Here is a 22,764-nt window from a genome sequence, read left to right on the forward strand (position 1 = left end):
AAGCAAAATCATTATCAAGAAAACCATGTTAAATGTCTAGATATCAGCTCTTAAATTAAACTCGTACCAGCGTATCAATCTATTTTTGTTGTTATCATTATATTTGTCCAAACAAATGTACCTTTAGTTGTACCAGGCATTAAAATGAACATGAAATTGAGGAAAAAGGGTGGTCTAATAATTTTTTCCATGACTGTATATATGTGTGCTTTAAATGGTGCATCCTGCAAATAAAAAAGAAAAAGAAAAAACTGACACAAACCGGATCATAATACCTACATAAACTTGCTTTATCAGGCAGCCACTCTGCTGCATTGGTTCACTTGATAAGGTGGTGAACTTTGCAGGAGCCATTTCGATCCAAGGATGCTAAAAATAAAAAACATCTGATGCTACATTCACCGTTTTAGTGCGATTACTGTTAAACAGCTGCATAATTGAATTGGTCTAGACCTACTTTATGCTATCATTCGTCACAGTGGCACAAATAAGTTACCACACTGATATGCTCACATCACATTTTAAAATGTCAGGGGAGGAAAAAAAAAACACAAGAAAAAAGTAAATCTGGGTGATTCTCATGAAGCCAGTCTAAGTTCTGTCTGTGAAGATTATAAGGACATACTTTATTAAACTAAATATATTTCACTTTTATATGAATGAACAATATAGCCATAATGAGGCACAATTCATTGTTTTGTGTTAAAACAATATTTTTAAACATATTTTTGATTCACAAATTCATTACTGTAATGCGTCCAGATAAAAACGTCATGGTTTCCCCACTTATATACAATAAATATTTAATAAACTTTATAAAATAAATATACATTTGTTTAAAAATGTATAATTTAACAGAATATAATCAAACATAATGGTTTTTATCAATGTATAAAGAACAAAATCTGAATGAAAATTGATGATAAAAAATGGTTAAATGTTACAGTAATGATAGAATTGTTTGCATTAAAATATGTGTATATTTCAGTAAAATACATTTTGGTGATACCAGCTACCCTTGAGCATATTTAAGTGCTTGCCAAAGAAAAAAAAAAACTTTTGTTGTTTTTTTATTTAAAAATGTGTTACGGTAATGAATTTTGCACACAATGTCTCTAAAAATGTCAAAAAATACCTTAATTTTTTAAAAATAGATTATAAATTCATATTAAACAGTGACTTTAGATTGTATATGTTATAAAGGGTCAAAGAAAATATGTATTCAATGCTCTTGGATTATTGCCATGAGCTGTACCATGTTCATGAGAATCACCCAGCTACAAATTTTTATGTTTTATTCTGCAGATGGAAGTGAAGTTAAATCTTGAAATTGTTTGTTTTGTCCAAACCAGTAGTGTAAAACCACAATTATAAATAAACAACAAAATTGTTGATCGTTTCAGCTCTTGTGGAACATTTCGGCACGTGATCGTTTTTGCAAGATCTCTGAAAGTTACTATGTAGTTACTGGAGTTAAGTGAAATAAGATGTCTCACATGGACTTAACATCTGAATCATTCTCCTCCTGCAGGCCCTGTCTTTGATCGTCGTTATGAATTTTGCTCACAGTGTCTCTAAAAATGTCAGAAAATACCTTAATTAAAAAAAAAAAAGATTATAAATTCATATAAAACAGTGCCTTTAGATTGTATATGTTATAAAGGGTCAAAGAAAATATGTATTCAATGCTCTTGGATTTTTGCTATGAGCTGCACCATGTTCATGAGAATCACCCAACTACAGATTTTTATGATGGATTCATCTGCAGATGGAAGTGAAGTTAAATCTTGAAATTGTTTGTTTTGTCCAAACCAGTAGTGTAAAACCACAATTATAAATAAACAACAAAAATGTTGATCGTTTCAGCTCTTGTGGAACGTTTTAGCAAGATCTCTGAAAGTTACTATGTAGTTACTGGAGTTAAGTGAAATAAGATGTCTCACATGGCCTTAACATCTGAATCATTCTCCTCCTCCAGGCCCTGTCTTTGATCATCGTTATGAATTTTGCTCACAGTGTCTCTAAAAATGTCAGAAAATACCTTAATTTAAAAAAAAAAAAGATTATAAATTCATATAAAACAGTGACTTTAGATCGTATACGTTATAAAGGGTCAAAGAACATGCAGTCATTCGCTTACGGACAGCTTTAAAACTGTCTTGTCAGTCCATCTAAGTTAATTTAAGTGAATGATAGAAAGGCTGCCACAGTTTTAGTTTGTTAATTTGGATGAATTACTCAGACTTCAAGTCTTGTGTCTGCGTTTTCTGCATATGGATGCAACTTTTCACTGAGTACTTTCCCCTTAATGCCATTTCAGAGGCCTAATATACTGTCGTACACTAAATAATTTGTATTCGAAGATACTTGGAGATACTAAAAAACCCCTGAAATCTCCATTCAAGAAGACAGATAAGTAAAAAAACAGAGAGAGAAAGACATGGGGACACACAGGGTCTCTTTGTACGCACTTTATCATGAAGGGACCTTCAGTGCTTGGAGCATAACTCAAAAACAAATGATTCGTTCAGAGGGAGATTCCAGACGGCGATAACATGAAGGGCATTTGCTGGACAAACTCTAAGGGCCCATTTGTGAGGCAAATTGTTTCCATTCAAGAAGTCTGAGAGACTCTGCATAGATTAGAGAACACCATGAGGAAGATTGGCGCAGTGGTGCATGCTGTGTAACAGTAGCACTCCGCCCCAAGAAGCAGAATGTTTTCTTTGTTTTTCTACTTTGTCTGGTCATCAGTTCAGCTATGTTGAATAGGATGAATTTCACGTCCTAATTGGAGAAGAAGCTTTTTTCGACAGGCCCCATAGAGGAGAATGAGATCAAGTTTAAATGATAAACAATAAGCAAAAGGTTTCTGGTTTCCGATCGAGCTCGATAAAGTCTGTAACCTGATAAGTCATGATAAGCAGCTGCAACAACAACAAAAAAAATGATGGTAAAATCTTGAATAAAATCAGTTAACTAAAAATGTATTATATCAATATACAGTCATGGAAAAAAATATTAGACCAATGTGAGTTTTATATGAATGGCACTTTATCGTGTTGTGTGTGGAAGGTCCCTTTTATTACTTTTTTTGGTAATTTTGTGTCTTTTTTGAGTCGTTTTGTGTCTTTTTTTAATAATTTCGTGTCTATTTTTAATAATTTTGTGTCTTTTTTCTTGGTAATTCTGTATCTTTTTTTGGTCAAAGTTTAAATGATAAACAATAAGCAAAAGGTTTCTGGTTTCCGATCGAGCTCGATAAAGTCTGTAACCTGATAACAGTCATGATAAGCAGCTGCAACAACAACAAAAAAATGATGGTAAAATCTTAAATAAATTCACTTAACAAAAAATGAATTATATCAATATAAAGTCATGGAAAAAAATATTAGACCAATGTGAGTTTTATATGAATGGCACTTTACTGTGTTGTGTGTGGAAGGTCCCTTTTATGACTTTTTTTGGTAATTTTGTGTCTTTTTTTTGGTAATTTTGTGTATTTTTTGGTAATTTTGTGTCTTTTTTGGGTCGTTTTGTGTCTTTTTACAATAATTTTGTGTCTTTTTTTAATAATTTTGTGTCTTTTTTCTGGTTTCCAATCGAACTTGATAAAGTCTGTAACCCGATAACATTTTGTCATGATAGGCAGCTGCACCAACAAAAAAAAAAATGATGGTAAAATCTTAAATAAATTCAGTTAACAAAAATTGAAGTAATCAATATACAGTCATGGAAAAAAATATTAGACCACTATTGTTTTCTTCGTATTCCATATATTGTAAAGATTTGTGTGTTTAGTAAAAGTTAGAATTAGTTTGAACTAATTCTCTTGTACTTTTCTTAAAATCAAGTTCAAATAAATCCAAAGTGATCATCTTCAGTGGCACTCACAAAATCAATCTAAGCACCGTTAATAAATCCAAATTGTTACTTTTAAAGTGTGCAATAAATGCAGCTGCAAACGTGACTATGATGTTGCATGGACTATTTTAAGAAGCCATATATACGGTATTTATATATATAAAATGATACATATGCAAGAACATACATTCAACTGTATGCATATATCATAAAACCTAAAAAAAGTAAAACTGATTCATTGCACACTCTTATGTTACTTTGCTACTGAGAGGGATCTACAGTCATAGAAAAAATATTAGACCACCATTGTTTTCTTCCATTTCTTGTTCATTTTAATCTTGTTCCCGGTTCAACTAAAAGTACATTTGTTTGGACAAATATAATGAAAACAACAAAAATAGCTCAAAAGAGTTTAATCCAAGAGCTGATATCTAGACATTTCCCATGGTTTTCTTGATAATGATTTTGGTTATTATCATGAAAACCATGGAAAATGTCAAGATATCAGCTCTTAAATTAAACTCTTATGAGCTATTTTTGTAGTTATCATTATATCTTGTTGTACCAGGCATTAAAATTAACAAGATATTGAAGAAAACAATGCTCTAATAATGTTTCCATGACTGTAGTTAATAACAATCTACAGTCCGAAGAAGAGGACTAATAATACTCATTGCTCTATTAACAGAAGGGATATAAATGACAATAACTTGAGTTGACTTAATCCCATTATACATGAGTTAAAGGATGCATGGAGACAGAATCCACAGTGGGAGGGGACGTCTTGGATTAGAGCTGACCACGGGGAGAACGGTCTAATAATATGCTATGTCGGCTATTTTGTCACCTATTGTTCATCGTTGCATTGGGATTTTAATATGGCTTCTTTGTGGGTGGAAAATCTGCAGTGCTTACCCTGTGGAAAAACTACCCATTAGACAGACAGATAAGGCCATAAATAAGACCACCTATTCGGAAGCTGTGGGACTGACAGACACGCCCCATCGGAGCTGGTGGGCATGTTGGAGCAATGCTGAGGTGGTGATGTTATAGAGGTGTTGTAAGCAGCAGACACATCATTTCCTAATCCCCCCACCCCTGATGAGTTACGACATGTATAGTATGTACATGTACACATGGCTTATATTCTATAGCCTCTATTACACATTACTGGATGTGAACATTTGAACCCCAAAACAGTGTTTGCTTTCCCTGTTAATAGGAACACCACTGAGGTTTAACCTGATGTAATGGCTCTGGTTTACAAGAACTATGACTGAATTTAAGTGTTGTTCCTCTAGTGAGGTAATTGGTTGTGCAGTCTTAAGAGCTGACCAGACCAAGAACTAGGGGTACACCGATTTTCCTTGGTCTCGTCTCGGTCTCGACCCCTCCAAGTCTTGGTCTTGATTTGGTCTCGACCCCTCAAAGTCTTGGTCTCGTCTCGGTCTCGACCCCTCAAAGTCTTGGTCTCGTCTCGGTCTCGACCCCTCAAAGTCTTGGTCTCGTCTCGGTCTCGACCCCTCAAAGTCTTGGTCTCGTCTCGGTCTCGACCCCTCAATGTCTTGGTCTCGTCTCGGTCTCGACCCCTCAATGTCTTGGTCTTGTCTGGGTCTCGACCCCTCAAAGTCTTGGTCTTGTCTCGGTCTCCACCCCTCAAAGTCTTGGTTTTGTCTCGGTCTCGACCCCTCAAAGACTTGGTCTCGTCTGGGTCTCGACCCCTCAAAGTCTTGGTCTCGTCTGGGTCTCCACCCCTCAAAGTCTTGGTCTCGTCTCAGTCTCCACCCCTCAAAGTCTTGGTTTCGTCTCGGTCTCGACCCCTCAAAGTCTTGGTCTCGTCTGGGTCTCGACCCCTTAAAGTCTTGGTCTCGTCTCGGTCTCGACCCCTCAAAGTCTTGGTCTTGTCTCGGTCTCGACCCCTCAATGTCTTGGTCTTCATTTGGTCTCGACCCCTCAAAGTCTTGGTCTTGTCTCGGTCTCGACCCCTCAATGTCTTGGTCTTCATTTGGTCTCGACCCCTCAAAGTCTTGGTCTTGTCTCGGTCTCGACCCCTCAAAGTCTTGGTCTTGTCTCGGTCTCCACCCCTCAAAGTCTTGGTCTTGTCTCTGTCTCCACCCCTCAAAGTCTTGGTCTCGTCTCGGTCTAGACCCCTCAATGTCTTGGTCTTCATTTGGTCTCGACCCCTCAAAGTCTTGGTCTTGTCTCGGCCTCCACTCCTCAAAGTCTTGGTCTTGTCTCGGTCTCCACCCCTCAAAGTATTGGTCTTGACTAGGTCTCGACCCCTCAAAGTCTTGGTCTTGTCTCGGTCTCCACCCCTCAAAGTCTTGGTCTTGATTTGGTCTCGACCCCTCAAAGTCTTGGTCTTGTCTCAGTCTCGACCCCTCAAAGTCTTGGTCTTGTCTCGGTCTCCACCCCTCAAAGTCTTGGTCTTGTCTTGGTATTGACTTGGTCTCGGTTTAGGGGGTCTTGACTACAACACTGAATAATGGTGTACAATATTGTTGAGATCACTTTCAGAGTGATTTGATTATGATAGAAAGGCTTAAAGCCGGTCAACATCTATCTGAATTCACAAGGCAGCACATTGAATATGGCAGATAACACTGCAGGGAGACTCATCGCTGAGAAGACCCCAACCATCTGATGAAACAAACAGCATCACAGCTGAACATAACGTCCTCATTCATCAGTGTGGATGCTCACATGCTCACTGTATGCTCAAGTTAAAGGTTAATGCCAAAAAGGTTGTCGCCAACTAAATAACTTCTTAGACGATTAACAATCATTTAAATGAAAGATTCAAAACTGTGAAAGTGTCTCCACCAAAAAGCACCACTTTAAATCTTGTGTTTACCAGAGATGTCCTCAAAAGCATGAAAAAAAGCATTGAAAAACCAAAAATTGACTTAATCAACTTAAGAAATCTTTGTTGACCTGAGTCGACTCATCCATTAGCCCATAAAGAAATAAAGACCAGCTTACAACTGAAGAAGTCATTTAAGGATACAGTTCAATGGGCCCTTCAGCTGCTCTAAAACTTTTATGTGCTATAAAACAGTGTTAGCTCAGTAATGAACTGATGCTGCTCTCGCGCTAATTGAATAGTCCATCTCAAAACCATCACAAATTAGTTTCTATTCATAAGTAATAGCCCATTACTTTCCACTTAGGCTTGCAGATCTATCTCTGCACTTCATTTTAGCACTTAGGTTCGAGTCAACATTTATTCCATCATAAGTCCGCACGACAGGAAACTAGAGGCGGCTCAATGCCACTTTTTCATGCCCGATATCAACAATACCGCAACCTTAAGTATCTGCCGAAACCAATCTGATACAATCGTTATTTCCTTTCTTTACCCCTTAATTATCAGCTGGTTAACCGGCAGGCCGGGCCAATGTTCTGTCTTCCAGAGGCTGAAGAGGCCGCAACTCAAGATATCTGAACCAAAATGGGTTTTATGGGTAACCATTAGGCTTTACAGAAATATTACAAAGTGAGGCAAATGGTCAGGAGTTACATATTTATAGTAGTAATAGTTAACGGATGTACTTTATTTATTTTAACCATCTAAAAAAGATCAAGCACGAGATGTGAAACAAGTATTCAACTACCCTAAAGGAAGAAATACAAAGCCCAGGACATGACTCCCTTACGCAATAGTGCTGCTACTTTTTATTCAAACCTTTTCCAAACAGCTGCTCCTCTGTTTAACTCCTGACACATCTTATTATGGCAGTAGTCCTCAAAGTGTGTGGCGCAGAGGCATGAAAGGTGGGGTGCGTGTGACTGGGAGGATGTGATGCGGAACTAATGTTTTGACGTCTGCTTCTTTTCCAGGCGAACAGTAAACAGATCATGCTTTCACAATAGCAATGGTGTTCATTCAGACAGTTTGTAAGTTGAAGTGATGCACGGATCCACCAACCCCGAGGGTGACATCCTTTCACTCTAGTCATAAAAAATGACAGCAACATCTTACATGACTTCCTCCTCTTTCCAATTTTGAAAACTCATGGACATATTAGGGGGCGCAGATGGTAGAGTGGTCGCCCACTGTGTGGAAGGTCAGTGGTTTGATGCCCTGACCATGGCAGTCTACATGTCAAAGTACCCTTGTGCAAGAGACTGAACCCCATATCCAAAATTTAAAACTTGAATAAAATCGCGTGCCAACATTGAACAAATAAACCTTTTAATATATACCAAACATGTTTTGCTTTAACATTAAATATGGAACCAGCAACGCTTATAAACATACAATATATAATAATATAACTAAATAGTGCAGACATGCAAAATCAAATTTCAAATAAAAAACACATCAGTGTCATTAATTTATTAAATAAAAATTGTATGCCCCTTTTCTATTTGCATCCTCCCGATTTAAATATCAAAATAAACTTTTTCAACAGGTTAATAAATTCTGCCTTTTTTTTCGCCATTTTAGGGAAGGGGTAGCTCGGAGACAGCTCTAGCTTGAGGTTGCTATGACAACTGTCACAGAGGAGCGCGTTTCTGGGTCCTGTCCTGATTGACGCGCCAAAACAACAGCAGGGCATTGTGGGATTTGTAGTATTAGCGGTAAATGCGCCGTATAATACCGGCGGGTCAGCTTTTATAGTACAATAATAATATAATAATTTGGTATTGCCTCGCGGGCCAAATAGAATTACACTGCGGGCAGTTTGACACCCCTGGCCTAGAGGTTAGGAATCAGGCTTGTAACCGGAGGGTTCACAATAGCAATGGTGTTCATTCTGACAGTCTGTACGTTTAAGTGATGCACGGATCCACCAACCCCGAGGGTGACATCCTTTCACTCTAGTCATAAAAAAATTACAGCAACATTGGATGCAATGTCCAGTTTTTGTTCTCCTCACTCTGTCACTCTCTCAAACACAGCCCGGCAAACAAAAAATAGTCACTGTCATTTCAGTTTGTAATTGTATGAATGTGAAATAGTTTTCTGCCATAAACTTCTCTACATTATATACATAAATGTACACTTACAGCTTCGGTGTGGATGGGGTGCACAGCAAACAGCAGCGCTGCCACCAAGCTGGAAGTCTTGTCCAGGAACAGCCGGCACACTCGCAGGAAAAGCACACACACTACGGCGTGCAACACAACGTTGAGCAGATGGTAGGAAGCTGCGCTCAGCTCGCTGAAGAGGTAGTTCAGTCGGAAGGTGAGTACGGTCAAGGGTCGGTAAGATTTGTGGCTCCGCTCCTGTAGATAAACATACATAACATACCATCAGTTGACAGACTGAGAAACATTAAAGCAGGGGTCTCAATCTCGCGGCCCGCGGGCCAATTGTGGCCCTCGTGACGATATTTTGTGGCCCCCACCTTGATATGAAAGTTTAATGTGAGTTTTATATGAATGGCACTTTACCGTGTTGTGTGTGGAAGGTCCCTTTAATTACTTTTTTTTGGTAATTCTGTGTCTTTTTTAGCCATTTTGTGTCTTTTTTAGTCATTTTGTGTCTTTTTTGGGTCATTTTGTGTCTTTTTTATACATTTGTGTCTTTTTTTTGGTAATTCTGTGTATTTTTTTGTCATTTTGTATATTTTTTTTGCCATTTTTTGTCTTCTTTAAGTAATTTAGTGGGTTTTTTTCAGTCATTTTGTGTCTTTTTTGTCATTTTGTGTCTTTTTTTTTAAGTGATTTAGTGTTTTTTTTTCAGTCATTTTGTGTTTTTTTGTAATTTTTGTGTCATTTTGGGTCTTTTTTTTGTCATTTTGTGTCTTTTTTAGTCATTTTTTGTGTTTTCTTTTTGGTCATTTTGATACTGCCTCCAGCGGCCCCCAGTTAATTTGAGTTTGAGACCCCTGCATTAAAGGCTGACAAATGTTCAGTGAAGCTTTTGCATGTTTTTTAAGTTTAATTTTAAAGTAAAGTTAATCAGAGGTTGCAATCTGGACATCATGGACTTAATCAAGCTGCTAATAAACCATCTCTTAAACTTAGTGTAAATGCTTGAGGCTTACCAGCTCAGCTTTTGTCAATAATCGTGTAAACTTAAAGTAAGCCCACACTGAAAAACCCTAGACATGTGTAATGGACCATGGCTTACCTCAGCCATTGGTGTTCCCCAGAAGTCATTAAGGAACAGGTTGTGGAGAGAGGTTGCAGGCCGCAGGTCCTTGTTGTCAAGGATTGCTGAGACATCATCAAACACAAAGCCGCAGGACAGACTGTTCCAGTAACATCCCACCACCAGTCCAGTCAAAAGTAAAATCTCCTTCCATGACACGACAGCCATGGCTAACCAAAGCCGTCATTGATCACTGAACGGGAAAAACAAAGAGGTTTGAATTAATCAAAATTTGCTGACACCTGTAAAACTCATGGACATATTAGGGGGTGCAGATGGTAGAGCGGTCGCCCACTGTGTGGCAGGTCAGTGGTTCGATGCCCTGACCATGGCAGTCTACATGTCAAAGTACCCTTGGGCAAGAGCATGAACACAAAACTTTTAGGAATCAGGCTTGTAACCGGAGTTTCGGTGGTTCGAATCCCAGGACTGACAAGGCATCTAACCCACACAGTTCCTGGTCGTGCAGGAATGTGCTACCCACAAAAAAAAGATGAGTTAAATGCAGTGTTTGAATTTCCCCAATCTTAATCTTATTTTTTTTTGTGAATGGTAGTTACTGATTGTTGCACCAGGTAGGAAAGCCTCAGCCACCATTGTATAAATGTGCATATTAATGGGTTAATGATGATCTGTAGTATAAAAGCGCTTTGAGTGGTTGTTATACAAGTGCAGTCCATTTTGAAAATAGATGGTTATTTTTAAAGCAACTATGCAATCACACCAGCAATGCAACTTTTGAAAAAAAAAATAATAAGGCAACTTTATAAAGCAACGTCATACAGCAAGTAGTTACAACATACATGTGTGCATACATGTGTCGAAACCAAACTAAACATGGTCTACACTCACAAAATATTGTACAGATGCTGATGCCAAGAGTGAGAACTGAGTTAGGTAAGAAAGCTTTTAGTTACGCCCCTTTATCATGGAACAATCTGCAAAATGAATTGAAATAGTCTGAGTTGATCACAATCGGTAAATTTAAATCGATTCTAAAGGATAAAGAAATAATTTCTCTTGGTCAGTGTGACTGCTCCATAAAAGTCTCAACTGAGGCTCCTTCAGTGTTGTTGTGATGGCTGTATTTATATTTAATTGTTTATGTTAACTGTGTTTAAATGTTGTAACTTGTCACGTTTTATGCTGCTTTCTTGGTCAGGTCTCTCTTGGAAAATAGATTTTTTTTCACAACGAGACTTTTACCTGGTTAGATAAAGGAAATATATATATTCTTGTCTATAATTGTGTATTATATTTTGCAGATAAATGACACTAAAAGTAAAACTAAGGGAGGAGATACTAGCCCCCAAGCGGAGACATCAGCAGTCTAACAACCGTCTGAGTTGATCACAATCGGTAAATTTAAATCGATTCTAAAGGATAAAGAAATAATTTCTCTTGGTCAGTGTGACTGCTCCATATAAGTCTCAACTGAGGCTCCTTCAGTGTTGTTGTGATGGCTGTATTTGTATTTAATTGTATTTAATTGTCTATGTTAACTGTGTTTAAGTGTTGTAACTTGTAACTTTTTATGCTGCTTTCTTGGCCAGATCTCTCTTGGAAAAAATGAATGAAAATGAATTGAAATAGTCTGAGTTGATCACAATCGGTAAATTTAAATCGATTGTAAAGGATAAAGAAATAATTTCTCTTGGTCAGTGTGACTGTTCCATGTAAGTCTCAAAAATAAAAAATTTAAATCTCAACGAGACTTTTACCTAGTTAATTAAAGGATATATATAGATATTCTCGTCTATAATTGTGTATTATATTTTGCAGATAAATGACACTAAAAGTGAAACTAAGGGAGGAGATATCAGCCCCCAAGCGGAGACATCAGCAGTCTACCAACCGGTACCAGAACAGCTGGCTGCAAATAACACCAGTGAGGGTGGACCTCCACAGCCACCTAAAACCACTGCTAGCTAACATTGCCCTCTTTATATAGCTATCAAAAGGCAGGCATGGGTTAAACAAATACAACCAGCATAGCTATCGCTCGATCGCTGCACTGTGAATGTACACAACAGCTCAGATTAGTATGATCTGACATTTCTTTAGTGTCTCGTGCACATAACGCTCGCGAACGATAAAGCAAAATTAGCAGCTAGCTAATGCTAACTAGGTTGAGACCAGTCTTTAAAGGGGATAAGGTGGACGTGGGTGCATTTCTAAGTCATTTATTAGACTTCACACCTACCGTGTCTACACAAAGGGCAGCCGGTGACTGTAGAGATGAGATGAAAAACTCGGAATGGTTAAAATAAAGAGTAAACAATTCAAGCGGCATTCCACTTGTGGAAGCTAAATAGCTATAGCTAGCCTCGGCGCGTCATCACTACTACTTCCGGGGCAGAGGTTTTTTTATTTTTTTTATTTTTTATTTTTTTATTAAGGCAGTTGGGTGGGGTGTAATACAAAAAAATACATCAGAACGTCGCCAGGGGGTTTCAATAAATCATAAAGAGGTTGTCATACAAAAATATTATAAAAATTACAAATATTCAGAGTTTTAGCAGCTTTCAAATTAGTAGAGTCTTTAATAGAATTAATATACTGCCTGGTTTCACTTATAAATATAGAAAAGAGGGGATTTTTTTTGTGTGTATCGAGATTTATGTATGTGATATTTTGCCAATAGTATAATTAGATTTATAATGTAATATTGATTTTTTTTTTGTGTATGGGAAGTCAGTGAAACCAAACAGTATATTTTCAAAACAAAGGGACAAATTAGGTTCAATTGAAAAAAAAAGGAAGTTACAAATATCTTTCCAGAACTTAGACGAAAAAGGGCAAGACCAAAATAAATGAAGAATACTTTCAGGGTGCCCTTCACAAAAAAAAGCAATTCAAATCTAAATCTTTTTTAAAACGTTGAAGAAAAATTTTAGTGGGGTAGATTCTGTGAATTATTTTAAAAGAAATTTCTTTGATCTTATTGTTGACTATATATTTTGCTGGCAAATTCCAAATCTTCTCCCAATTAAGGTTATCAATAAAATTATTCCAATAAGCAATGACGTAGGGGGTTGATACAACTTCTTTCTGAAACAGTGAACGTATTTTTCGGTTATTGTTGTTCCGGCGCGTCATCACTATTACTTCCGGGGCAGAGGTGACCGCGCAAGTTAAACGTTAGCCAAGCTGCTCGGTGATTTTTGACAAATGATGCGACTTTTAAGTACTTTGTGTTAATATTAAACGCGTCACTTCTCTACAGTTTGGTAAATATTCCTACAAAGGTCCACTCGTCGCTAGTCTTACTTCTGTTGGACTAACGTTAGCTTAACCAGCTAACCTAGTTACCGTTGTGTTGTCAATGGTAACCTAGCAGCAGCAGAAGCGTCACAACATGGAGACCTCGAGGCTGTTTATTGTTATTTTATCTCACCTGTAGCCTTTATTTTCTACCTGGTTCAATTTAACGTGTCATCCTGAGCGTATCTTAATAACAGGCATTCAGGTTAACACGTTTAACTTATAAATCACAGCGTCTAGCTAAGCTAATTCATCAACACAAGTGGAGCTGCTTGAGTTTGTTAAGTCTCGTTAACTTAGCGTGACGTCACCCAAACCTCATGGCATGCGCAGTTAACTAAACTAAATGTAGTGTGACTTAGTTAAGTTAAAATGTGAGGCTTATTTTGAGGAGTACAGCAATGTTTAGCCACAGCTTCCTAACTCCAGTGAGCAAGCTAACCAGCTAACAGTGACACTGTGCAGCCAGTTTTCACCTTTAACTGCTCACTTCCTGGTTAAATATTCACAAACACACCATGGCCAAGATGCGTGCTGCTGCCTTTGAGTGGGATAAAGTGGCAAGAATTGACCCAGAGAGCCTCCTAGAATGGGAAAAAGACCAAGTGGACGAGGTCTTCGGCATGTTCCTTTTGGTAATTGTCACCACTTCACACCAGTTTTGATTAGATCTCAGATTTCTTCTCTGTTGCACAAACACAAATCTGGTTTCAAATTGCATGTTGGGAACAGTCAGTGCTGCGTGTGTTAACCCTCTGGAATCTTGGGCTATTATGTCCTTTAAAAAATCTGTTAAAAATCTTCACCATGCCATGTTGGTATCAGTTTTTTCAGCGTTACCTCACCTATATGTCCTGATAATACATTTTTAACTTTGACTTACTTGATCGAAATTTTGAACCCAAAAGAAACAAAGAAAAACATAAAATCTGATCTTGAAAATTATGTTTCACACACAGAAATGTGCATGTTGCATATATATGAATATGAACACGGGTTGTAATTATAACATATAACAGGTAAGATGAAGAAAATATCGAGTTCTATATTTTTATACTAAATATATTTGACATTATCTCCGAATATCATCAAAAAACATCTGGTATGGAGTTTCAAGCCAGAACTTTAGAGGGAAACTGATGGCAAGACTAAATGTTGCTTCATTTTTTATGTCTTCACGTCATGAAGAAGTAATGTGCAGGTGGTTTCATCTCCAAAAGCTCCAAAGCATGACATCTTCATCACATCCAGACTAGAAAACAAAGCAGCGTGGAGCCCTACTGTAAAATTACCTCTAAAGTTCTGGCTGTAAACTCCATGAGGCCAGTTTCAGTTTGATGATGATATACCAAGTAAAACTGGAGACAAGCTCAAATATATTTAGTATAAAATGATAGAACTGGATGTAACCCTCTTATATGTTAGATTTGCAACCTTTGTTCACATTTGTAACATTTCAAATTCTTTATTGAGCATGATAGTGTTTTGGAAGTAACAAAAAAAACATTCAAAACCACATTTCATGCTGTTTTTTCTTTGTTTCTTTTGGGTTCAAACTGTTGATCCAGTAAGTCAGGATGAAAAAATAATAATTAGGTCATATAGGTGAGGTTGTGCTGAAAAAAATTGACCAACATGGCATTTAAACATTTTTTTTCAGTGGTGTATACAGGCAGGGTGAAAAGTTTCAAGGATTCAAAAATTGACAAAATAGTCCAAGACTCCATAGAGTTAATTCATGTCTACTTGCACAAAGAAAGACAGCTGTCCTGCTGATCGGAGATAATTTTTCACAGCTCCTTGCTAAATGGATTTGTCAGCAAAATGTACTAATCAGATTATTTAGCGTTGACTTCCCCCTCCTTCTGTGGTCACTGTTAACCTGGACATTTCACATAGTAGCCTTAAATCAGCATAAAAGTCTTTATTAAACTTGCAGCCATCTCAATACTGTCTGATGTTTTATTTTTTTGCCACTGTTTTTAAATAATTTTATGTTTTGTTGTACAGTGACCTTGGATGTTTTGAAAGGCGCTTATAAATCAAATGTATTATTATTTTTATTATTATCTAATTATGTCAAAGTTTTGTATTGGTTACAGTTTTGGCTCAGTTTTTTCCAGGTTCCTTGTGCTTGAACACATTTGTGCTATCAAAATGACTTTACTTTTTTTTTTTAATTATTATTATTTTTTAACCATTTTTCACTTTACACCTTATGTTCCATGCAGACAGAAGAATGGGAGGTGAACGGTAAAGCTCCGGAGAAAATTATTCAAGTCCTCAGAGTGTTTCAGGCCCTATTAAAGGTATTATTAAGCAAAAATATTTGATTAATAACTACAGTTTCTGGGTGATTCTCATGAACATGGTACAGCTCATAGCAAAAATCCAAGAGCATTGAATACATATTTTCTTTGACCCTTTATAACATATACAATCTAAAGTCACTGTTTAACATTAATTTATATTCTAATTGAAAAATTTTCTGACATTTTTAGAGACACTGTGAGCAAAATTCATTACCATAACACATTTTAAAATAAAAAAACAACAAAAGTTGTTTTTTTTTCTTTTTTTTCTTTGGCAAGAACCTAAATATGCTCAAAGGTAGCTGGTATCACCAAAATGTATTTTATTAAAATATACACATATTTTAATGCAAACAATCATTACCGTAACATTTAACCATTTTTTTCTCATCAATTTTCATTCAGATTTATTGTTGAAAAACATTATATTTGATTATATTCTGTTAAATGATACATTTTAAACAAATGTGTATTTATTTTTATAAAGTTTATTAAATATTTATTGTATATAAGTGTGGGGAAACCATGACATTTTTATCTGGACACATTCCAATAATGAATTTTTCAATCAAAAATCTGTTTAAAAATATAGAAAATATTATTTTAAACACAAAACAATGAATTGTGCCTCATTATGGCTATATTGTTCATTCATATAAAAGTGAAATATATTTAGTTTAACCCTTTGATGCACAACATATTGACACTCCTTCTAATCCACAACATGGGTCAATAATGACCCAAATTCATTTCCCATGTTATTTAATGCTGCTGTGTGTTTCTGTGCTCTATCTTTTGGTATCAACTTATTTTATGATTGAATATTCCAAGTATTCTTTAAATATCTTGTTTTTGATAACAACAGATCATTATTTCCATTTTGCTTCTAATACTTTATGAGGAAAAAAAGTTTTTGTATTATTACAAAGCTAACTTGGCTACTTGGCTAAGAAGCTTGTTAAGCTAACTTCTTAGCCAAGACGTTAGCTAAGTAGTTAGCAAGCTACTTAGCCAAGAAGTTAGCTAAGGTCGTTTTTGACCCATGTTGTGCATTACAAGAGTAGTGACACAAAAAGGGATTTTATTCAAAAATGAATGAAGGAAAACATAAAATTAGGATGTATGATGATCAAAAACAAATTGATGAAAACCTGGAATACTGAATGATGAAAATAATTTATTGCAAAGATAAAGAACATAAAAACTCTGTCAGGTCACTTTAGACCCATGTTGTGCATCAAAGGGTTAATAAAGTATGTCCTTATAATCTCCACAGACATAGTTTAGGCTGGCTTCATGAGAATCACCCTTCTATGTCTGTGCAATTAAAATTATATAAGTTTGTCATTTTAGATATAAATGTCTTCTCTCCCTGTGCCTGTTAGATAAAGGATCATGAAGTTGCTATTGCTGACAAGTTTGTGGAGGACATTGGCGTTAAGCATGCTAAAACCGGTAAGTGCAAGACAAAGTTTGCAAATCAAAATGTTATTGTACGATTTTAATTGTTGATCATGTCTTCTTCACTGTAGAAAATGAACTCCTCGCCAAGGTGTCGAGGCTGGAACAAGCGCACATGGTAAAGCTTTTTATCACCTGTCTGTGTATTTGTTTACACACTGCATGCATGCATATTTTAGTACTATATAATACTCACCGAGCAGCTGGAGGGTTGTTTCTTATCACTGGGATGGATGTCAGTGCTATTATAATTCTGAAAACAAAGGTGTGAATGTGTCTAACTGGGTGATTCTCATGAAGTTATGTTTGTGAAGATTATAAGGACACATTTTACTAAACTAAATATATTTCACTTTTATATGATATAACAATATAGCCATAATGAGGCACAATTCATTGTTTTGTGTTAAAATAATATTTTCTATATTTTTAAACATATTTTTGATTCACAAATTAATTACTGTAATGCGTCCAGATAAAAATGTCACGGTTTCCCCACACTTATATACAATAAATATTTAATAAACTTTATAAAAATAAATATACATTGGTTTAAAAATTTATAATTTAACAGAATATAATCAAATAAAATGTTTTTTAACAATGTATAAAGAACAAAATCTAAATGGAAATTGATGAGAAAAAATGTTACGGTAATGATAGAATTGTTTGCATTAAAATATGTGTATATTTATTTAGGTTGGTTTTGTGATTTTGTTGTTGTTTTTTTCTTTTCTTTTTTTTTACTGTGTTTGTCCATTGGTGATTTATGTTGTGTTTTGTTTAAATTAATTTTAAAAAATGTAAAAATGTTTATATTTTAAATACATATTGGTGATACCAGCTACCCTTGAGCATATTTAAGATGCTTGCCAAAGAAAAAAAACAACAACAAAGAAACTTAAAAAAAAAAAAAAAAACATGTTACGGTACAGATTTTGTGTCTCTAAAAATGTCAGAAAATACCTTAAAATCTTTTAAATCGATAATACATTTTTGATTCACAAATTCATTACTGTAATGCGTCCAGATAAAAATGTCATGGTTTCCCCAAACTTAAATATTTAATAAACTTTATAAAAGTAAATACACATTTGTTTAAAAATGTATAATTTAACAGAATATAATCAAATATAATGTTTTTTTAACAATAAATCTGAATGAAACTTGAGAAAAAATGTTTAAATGTTACGGTAATGATAAAATTGTTTGCATTAAAATATGTGTATATTTTAAATACATATTAGTGACACCAGCTACCCTTGAGCATATTTAAGCTGCTTGCCAAAGAAAAAAAACAACAACAAAAAACTTTTATTTTTATTTTTTTAAATGTGTTACGGTAATGAATTTTGCGCACAGTGCCTATAAAAAGTTCAGAAAATACCTTAAAATCTTTTAAATAGATTATAAATTCATTTTAAACAGTGACTTTAGACTGTATATGTTATAAAGGGGCAAATAAAATATGTATTCAATGCTCTTGGAATTTTGCTATGAGCTGGAAAACATCCCACCATGATGTTTTACTTCCGGCAACAGTCTCAAATCTTGTAGCCAATCAGTGAGTGTAACCGTGGCTACAAAGGGATTGGTTGTGGTGATCACTGGGTGACAGAACCTAAGAAGATTACAGCTAATTCCTTGCATGCACACAGCCATAACATCTAGTCTCAACTTCATTGTTTGTTTTTTTCTAAGGTTTGTATGTATTTAGAGTTTGCCTTTCCACAGTTTGAAATGCAAATAAGGTCATTCTTATTTTTAGGACTTGTTCATTATGCGTGTATTGGTGTTGTGAACAGATGGAGGTGATGGGGCACTAAGAGGTTTCTTGGTGGGGGTTGTTTGGGTGTTTGTTTGTCTCGTTTCCGGTCCTCAGCACTCTGGCACGGGGCCTGACAGCCGCTTTCTGAGAGATGAGATCCGGCAGCTCGAGACGCAGCTGGAGCTGAGGGAGAAGGAGTTGAACCATTTACAGACCGAAATGGGCAAAGAGAAGAAATCCAACGAGGAGGTATGAGCGCGTTACCCATAATTCCCAACCGTATGACTCAGCAGGGTTCAGTATTCAGACCTTGGCTGACCCACACACACAGTATGATGTCATTAGTTAGATGTGATTCATGAAAAAATACAGTGCCAGGGTTTTTTATGAACTGCATATATACAAATATATGGGTCAATGACGTGATCTAACGCAGTGTCAGTTGGTGTAACCAGTCATTTTTCCCCATAAAAATCTGATTATATACAGGGAAATAAAACTAAAATGAGAAAAAATACAATCCACGTTTACATTGCAACACTATGGTATATAACACATTTTTACATAATTTGTCAAAACTTTTGAAAAAAAAGGTTGTATTTAGAATATGTTCTGCTCAATATTGACTTAATGTGTAAATGTAGAAATACTAAAAATAAAATAATTTGATGTTCTTTAAAATTAAGTAATTATATGTATAAGTCCACTTAAATACGATATGTAGGTGGATGAAGTATTTAATATTTATCATTTTTTGTGGTTACACCATTTGACATCTTGTCAACCCTTATTTGTCATTGACCCATATTAAAAAAAAAAAAAAAAAAAAAAAAAAAAAATATATATATATATATATATATATATATATACTTGCTTAAATAAAGGTTAAAAAAATATATGTATATATATTTTTTTTATTTTTTTTTATTTAACCTTTATTTAAGCAGGAAGTCCCATTGAGATTCAGAATCTCTTTTTCAAGAGAGACCTGGCCAAAATAGCAGCCAAAACTCAACAAAAGTGCCAAAAAAATAACATTTACAATAAAACAAGTGTAATATAACACAATATTAAAACATAATGAGCCTTATTAAGGCAAACAAGCACATGTCTCTATCACCACAGTCTTGATGGTAGATTTAAATTCTATATGTTATACATATAGTTAATATACTCAGGTAATAAAATATTTGTTCCAACAATTTTTTTTGCTATTTGTGCACTTGGTGTCATTAGATTCCCTCTGTTTGTGCACTGTAAACTCTGTTTCAATTCCTAGTTGGTCACACGAGCGGATGCGGCTGAGGAAGAGGTCAAGAAGCTGAAAAGAGAGGTTTGTGACGTCTATCGCAACATGATTCGGATCATTTTGAGTTTAATTCATCACTTCCCTTCTAATATCATGTGCTCTCTCTTTAGTTTTCTTTTGTGCATGCATTCTCCAAATTACCCATCTCTTTTCATCTCTTTCTGTTCCACTGGGATAGATAAAAAAGATTAAGACGAAGGTAAGAAAAGAAGGAGCTGTAGTACATTTAAGTTTCAGTTGTGTAAAATAAGTATCAGTTTGATACTATTTGTTAGTGTTCAAAGGTACAAGTTAGTACCTAGTAAGTAAGTATGTTGAAATGTTTATTTAAATGTACAAATGTGAGTTATCCCATTTTTATGATCCAAAGATTACGGGCCTGTGTAGAAAAACTGAACTAAACTAAACTAAACTAAAGCAATCCTTGCTGATGAAACTACCATAGAGATATGTTTCCAGCATTTGCACTGATTATTTATTAATTAAAATTAAAACCAACAAGTCCCAGCATTCGTGATATGCACGCTTTTAAGGCTGTGCAATTAGTTGAAAGGGGCGTGTTCAAAAAAAATAGCAGTGTCTGCCGTTGACTTTACAAACTCAAAACTATTTTGTACAAACTTTTTTGTTTCTTGTTTGTTTGTTTTTATAACTGTTTCACGTCTGTGTGGCATGGAGTCGACCAACTTGTGGCTCCTTTCAGCTGTTATTCCACTCCAACATTCTCTAACAACATTCACAAATCATTTACATTTCTTGGTTTTGCTTCAGAAACATCATTTTTGATGTCACCCCACAAGTTCTCAATTGGATTAAGGTCCACTCCTTAACATCAATGTTGTTGGAAAATATTGACCTAAAATGGTCAAATTAGTTTGGGTTTGGTATATCCATTTTCAGGAAAACAAATGGTTCCAATTATATCAAATACAGTGTATCTAACACACCCAGAGCCCAAGTTGTGGCAAAATAGTTTTTGGAGAATCTACTGCCTTTTTCCTTGGTATGGTGCCACGTTTAGAATATAAAATTAAATATGAGCATTGATATGTACAAAAAATAAGCTAATATAAAGTAACAAAACAGCCACATGTCCAATAATCTACCTGCTACTACTTAGGCTGGATGACAGGATAACTTTAAAGTCATTTTTCTCACTTCTGCATTCTGCATTCTACTTACTGCCTTTTTGCTTTGTAGGGCAGTACTGTATGCGATATGGTCTCATTCCATATCACATTTAAAAATATATATCGATGTATCTTTTATATCGAATAATAATAATAATCAGTCCAAATGCTGGAAACATATCTCTCTCGATATATCGCCCAGCCCTAAACTAATGTAGCATCTCTAACTTAGTTACTATAGGGATTTCTGGATCCACAATAAAAAAACGAATTCCCTCCTTCCCTCACACACAACAGAACGAGCAGCTCCAGCAGGATGTGGACTATTTTCGTGCGGAGCTGGATAAGAAGGAGCCGGGCCCGAACAGAGACGAGGCCGCTGAGACCCAGAGGAAGCTCAACCTGGCCAACCGGCAGCTCTACCAGTGCCTGGAAGACCTTCAGGTACTGCAGGAAATCTGTTCTTCTTCTATACATACCATCCTTTACTCATTAATCAACAGACCATTATTTTTTAAAAGCCTGTTGTTTGGTCCTATGCGTTTGTCTTATATAGCAAGAAAGGTCTGCCAAAACCAGCGTGGTTCCAATAAATAATTTCAATATTTACTACTTATTTTAATAGCCTCCATGTGTTTTTAGCCGCATTTTTACTTCACAATTGTGTACAGCATGTGAAACATATGCTCACTAATTGTATTAATTGTTTACTTTGTGTCCCGTTAGCGTGTGGAGGATGAAAACGCACACCTGAAGACGCAGAACGAGCAGATGCAGAAAGGCCTGGAGGAGTCGGTGAGGGAGATGGAGAAGATGACGGACGAGTACAACAAGATGAAGATCGTGGTGCAGCAGACTGACTCCGTGGTGGACCAGCTCCGCAGAGAGAGGGATCACGCTAAGCTGCAAGTAAGGACCCTCCTCAGAGAACTGCTTTCCTCTTGGCACCTGTTTGCAGTTACATTTTCCATGATGGCATGACTTACCTGACACTATTAATCATTTCATTACAAGTTTATCACACATGAGGAGGATTATCATCTTAAAAAGACGGCGTCATTAAAGCTTTAACGGCCTGTGTGTTTAATGTGCAGGTCAGAGAGCTAACGGATAAAATGCATAGCATGACTGAAGACGACGATCCAATTATGGCAGCGGTCAACGCCAAAGTGGAGGAGTGGAAGGTGAGTTTTAATCCGGCGTCGACAACTTTCAACCTCTTGTTCCTTTCAGCCAGATGTACTGTAACCATACATGTCATAAAGAAGGAAGGAAGGAAGGATTTTAAAGCTTTCAACCACAGCACAGAGCTTTCTAAAAAAGGCAAACTACTCACTTCACATAAAAATCTTTATTATATTATACAGGGAAATAAATGTGAACTAAAATGAGAAAAAATACAATCCATGTTTACATTGCAACACTATGGTATATAGCAAAGTTTTACATAATTTGTCAAAACTTTTGAAAAAAATGGTTGTATTTAGAATATGTTCTGCTCAATATTTGACGAAAAATTTCATTTGATGTTTTTTAAAATTAAGTAATTATAT

At 35.8% G+C, this 22,764-nt stretch overlaps 2 protein-coding genes across 4 annotated transcripts in view; one reads left to right on the forward strand and one right to left on the reverse strand.

Annotated features, from left to right (window-relative positions):
* tmtc3 (transmembrane O-mannosyltransferase targeting cadherins 3) overlaps window positions 1–12,531 on the reverse strand; it is a 53,793-nt gene extending 41,262 nt beyond the window's left edge. Inside the window, exons 1-3 of the mRNA XM_059336113.1 lie at window positions 12,171–12,531; window positions 9,947–10,160; window positions 8,878–9,096 (exon numbers count right to left, since the gene is read on the reverse strand). Coding sequence (XP_059192096.1) covers window positions 8,878–9,096; window positions 9,947–10,135 — 408 coding nt within the window. The 5' untranslated portion in view covers window positions 10,136–10,160; window positions 12,171–12,531. The remainder of the gene's footprint in view (window positions 1–8,877; window positions 9,097–9,946; window positions 10,161–12,170) is intronic.
* A 57-nt stretch (window positions 12,532–12,588) lies between these two features.
* cep290 (centrosomal protein 290) overlaps window positions 12,589–22,764 on the forward strand; it is a 93,487-nt gene continuing 83,311 nt past the window's right edge. For 2 of the 3 annotated variants that reach the window (XM_059336110.1, XM_059336111.1), the window contains exons 1-10: window positions 12,589–13,866; window positions 15,463–15,540; window positions 16,929–16,998; window positions 17,076–17,122; window positions 18,887–19,021; window positions 20,052–20,105; window positions 20,260–20,280; window positions 21,509–21,655; window positions 21,938–22,120; window positions 22,306–22,395. In XM_059336110.1, the coding sequence (XP_059192093.1) occupies window positions 13,750–13,866; window positions 15,463–15,540; window positions 16,929–16,998; window positions 17,076–17,122; window positions 18,887–19,021; window positions 20,052–20,105; window positions 20,260–20,280; window positions 21,509–21,655; window positions 21,938–22,120; window positions 22,306–22,395 (942 nt within the window). In that variant the 5' untranslated portion in view covers window positions 12,589–13,749. The remainder of the gene's footprint in view (window positions 13,867–15,462; window positions 15,541–16,928; window positions 16,999–17,075; window positions 17,123–18,886; window positions 19,022–20,051; window positions 20,106–20,259; window positions 20,281–21,508; window positions 21,656–21,937; window positions 22,121–22,305; window positions 22,396–22,764) is intronic. The other variant, XM_059336112.1, reaches the window with a different exon arrangement.

This window comes from Centropristis striata, chromosome 6 (genome assembly GCF_030273125.1).
Source record: "Centropristis striata isolate RG_2023a ecotype Rhode Island chromosome 6, C.striata_1.0, whole genome shotgun sequence".
In the NCBI taxonomy this organism is placed as follows: domain Eukaryota; kingdom Metazoa; phylum Chordata; class Actinopteri; order Perciformes; family Serranidae; genus Centropristis; species Centropristis striata.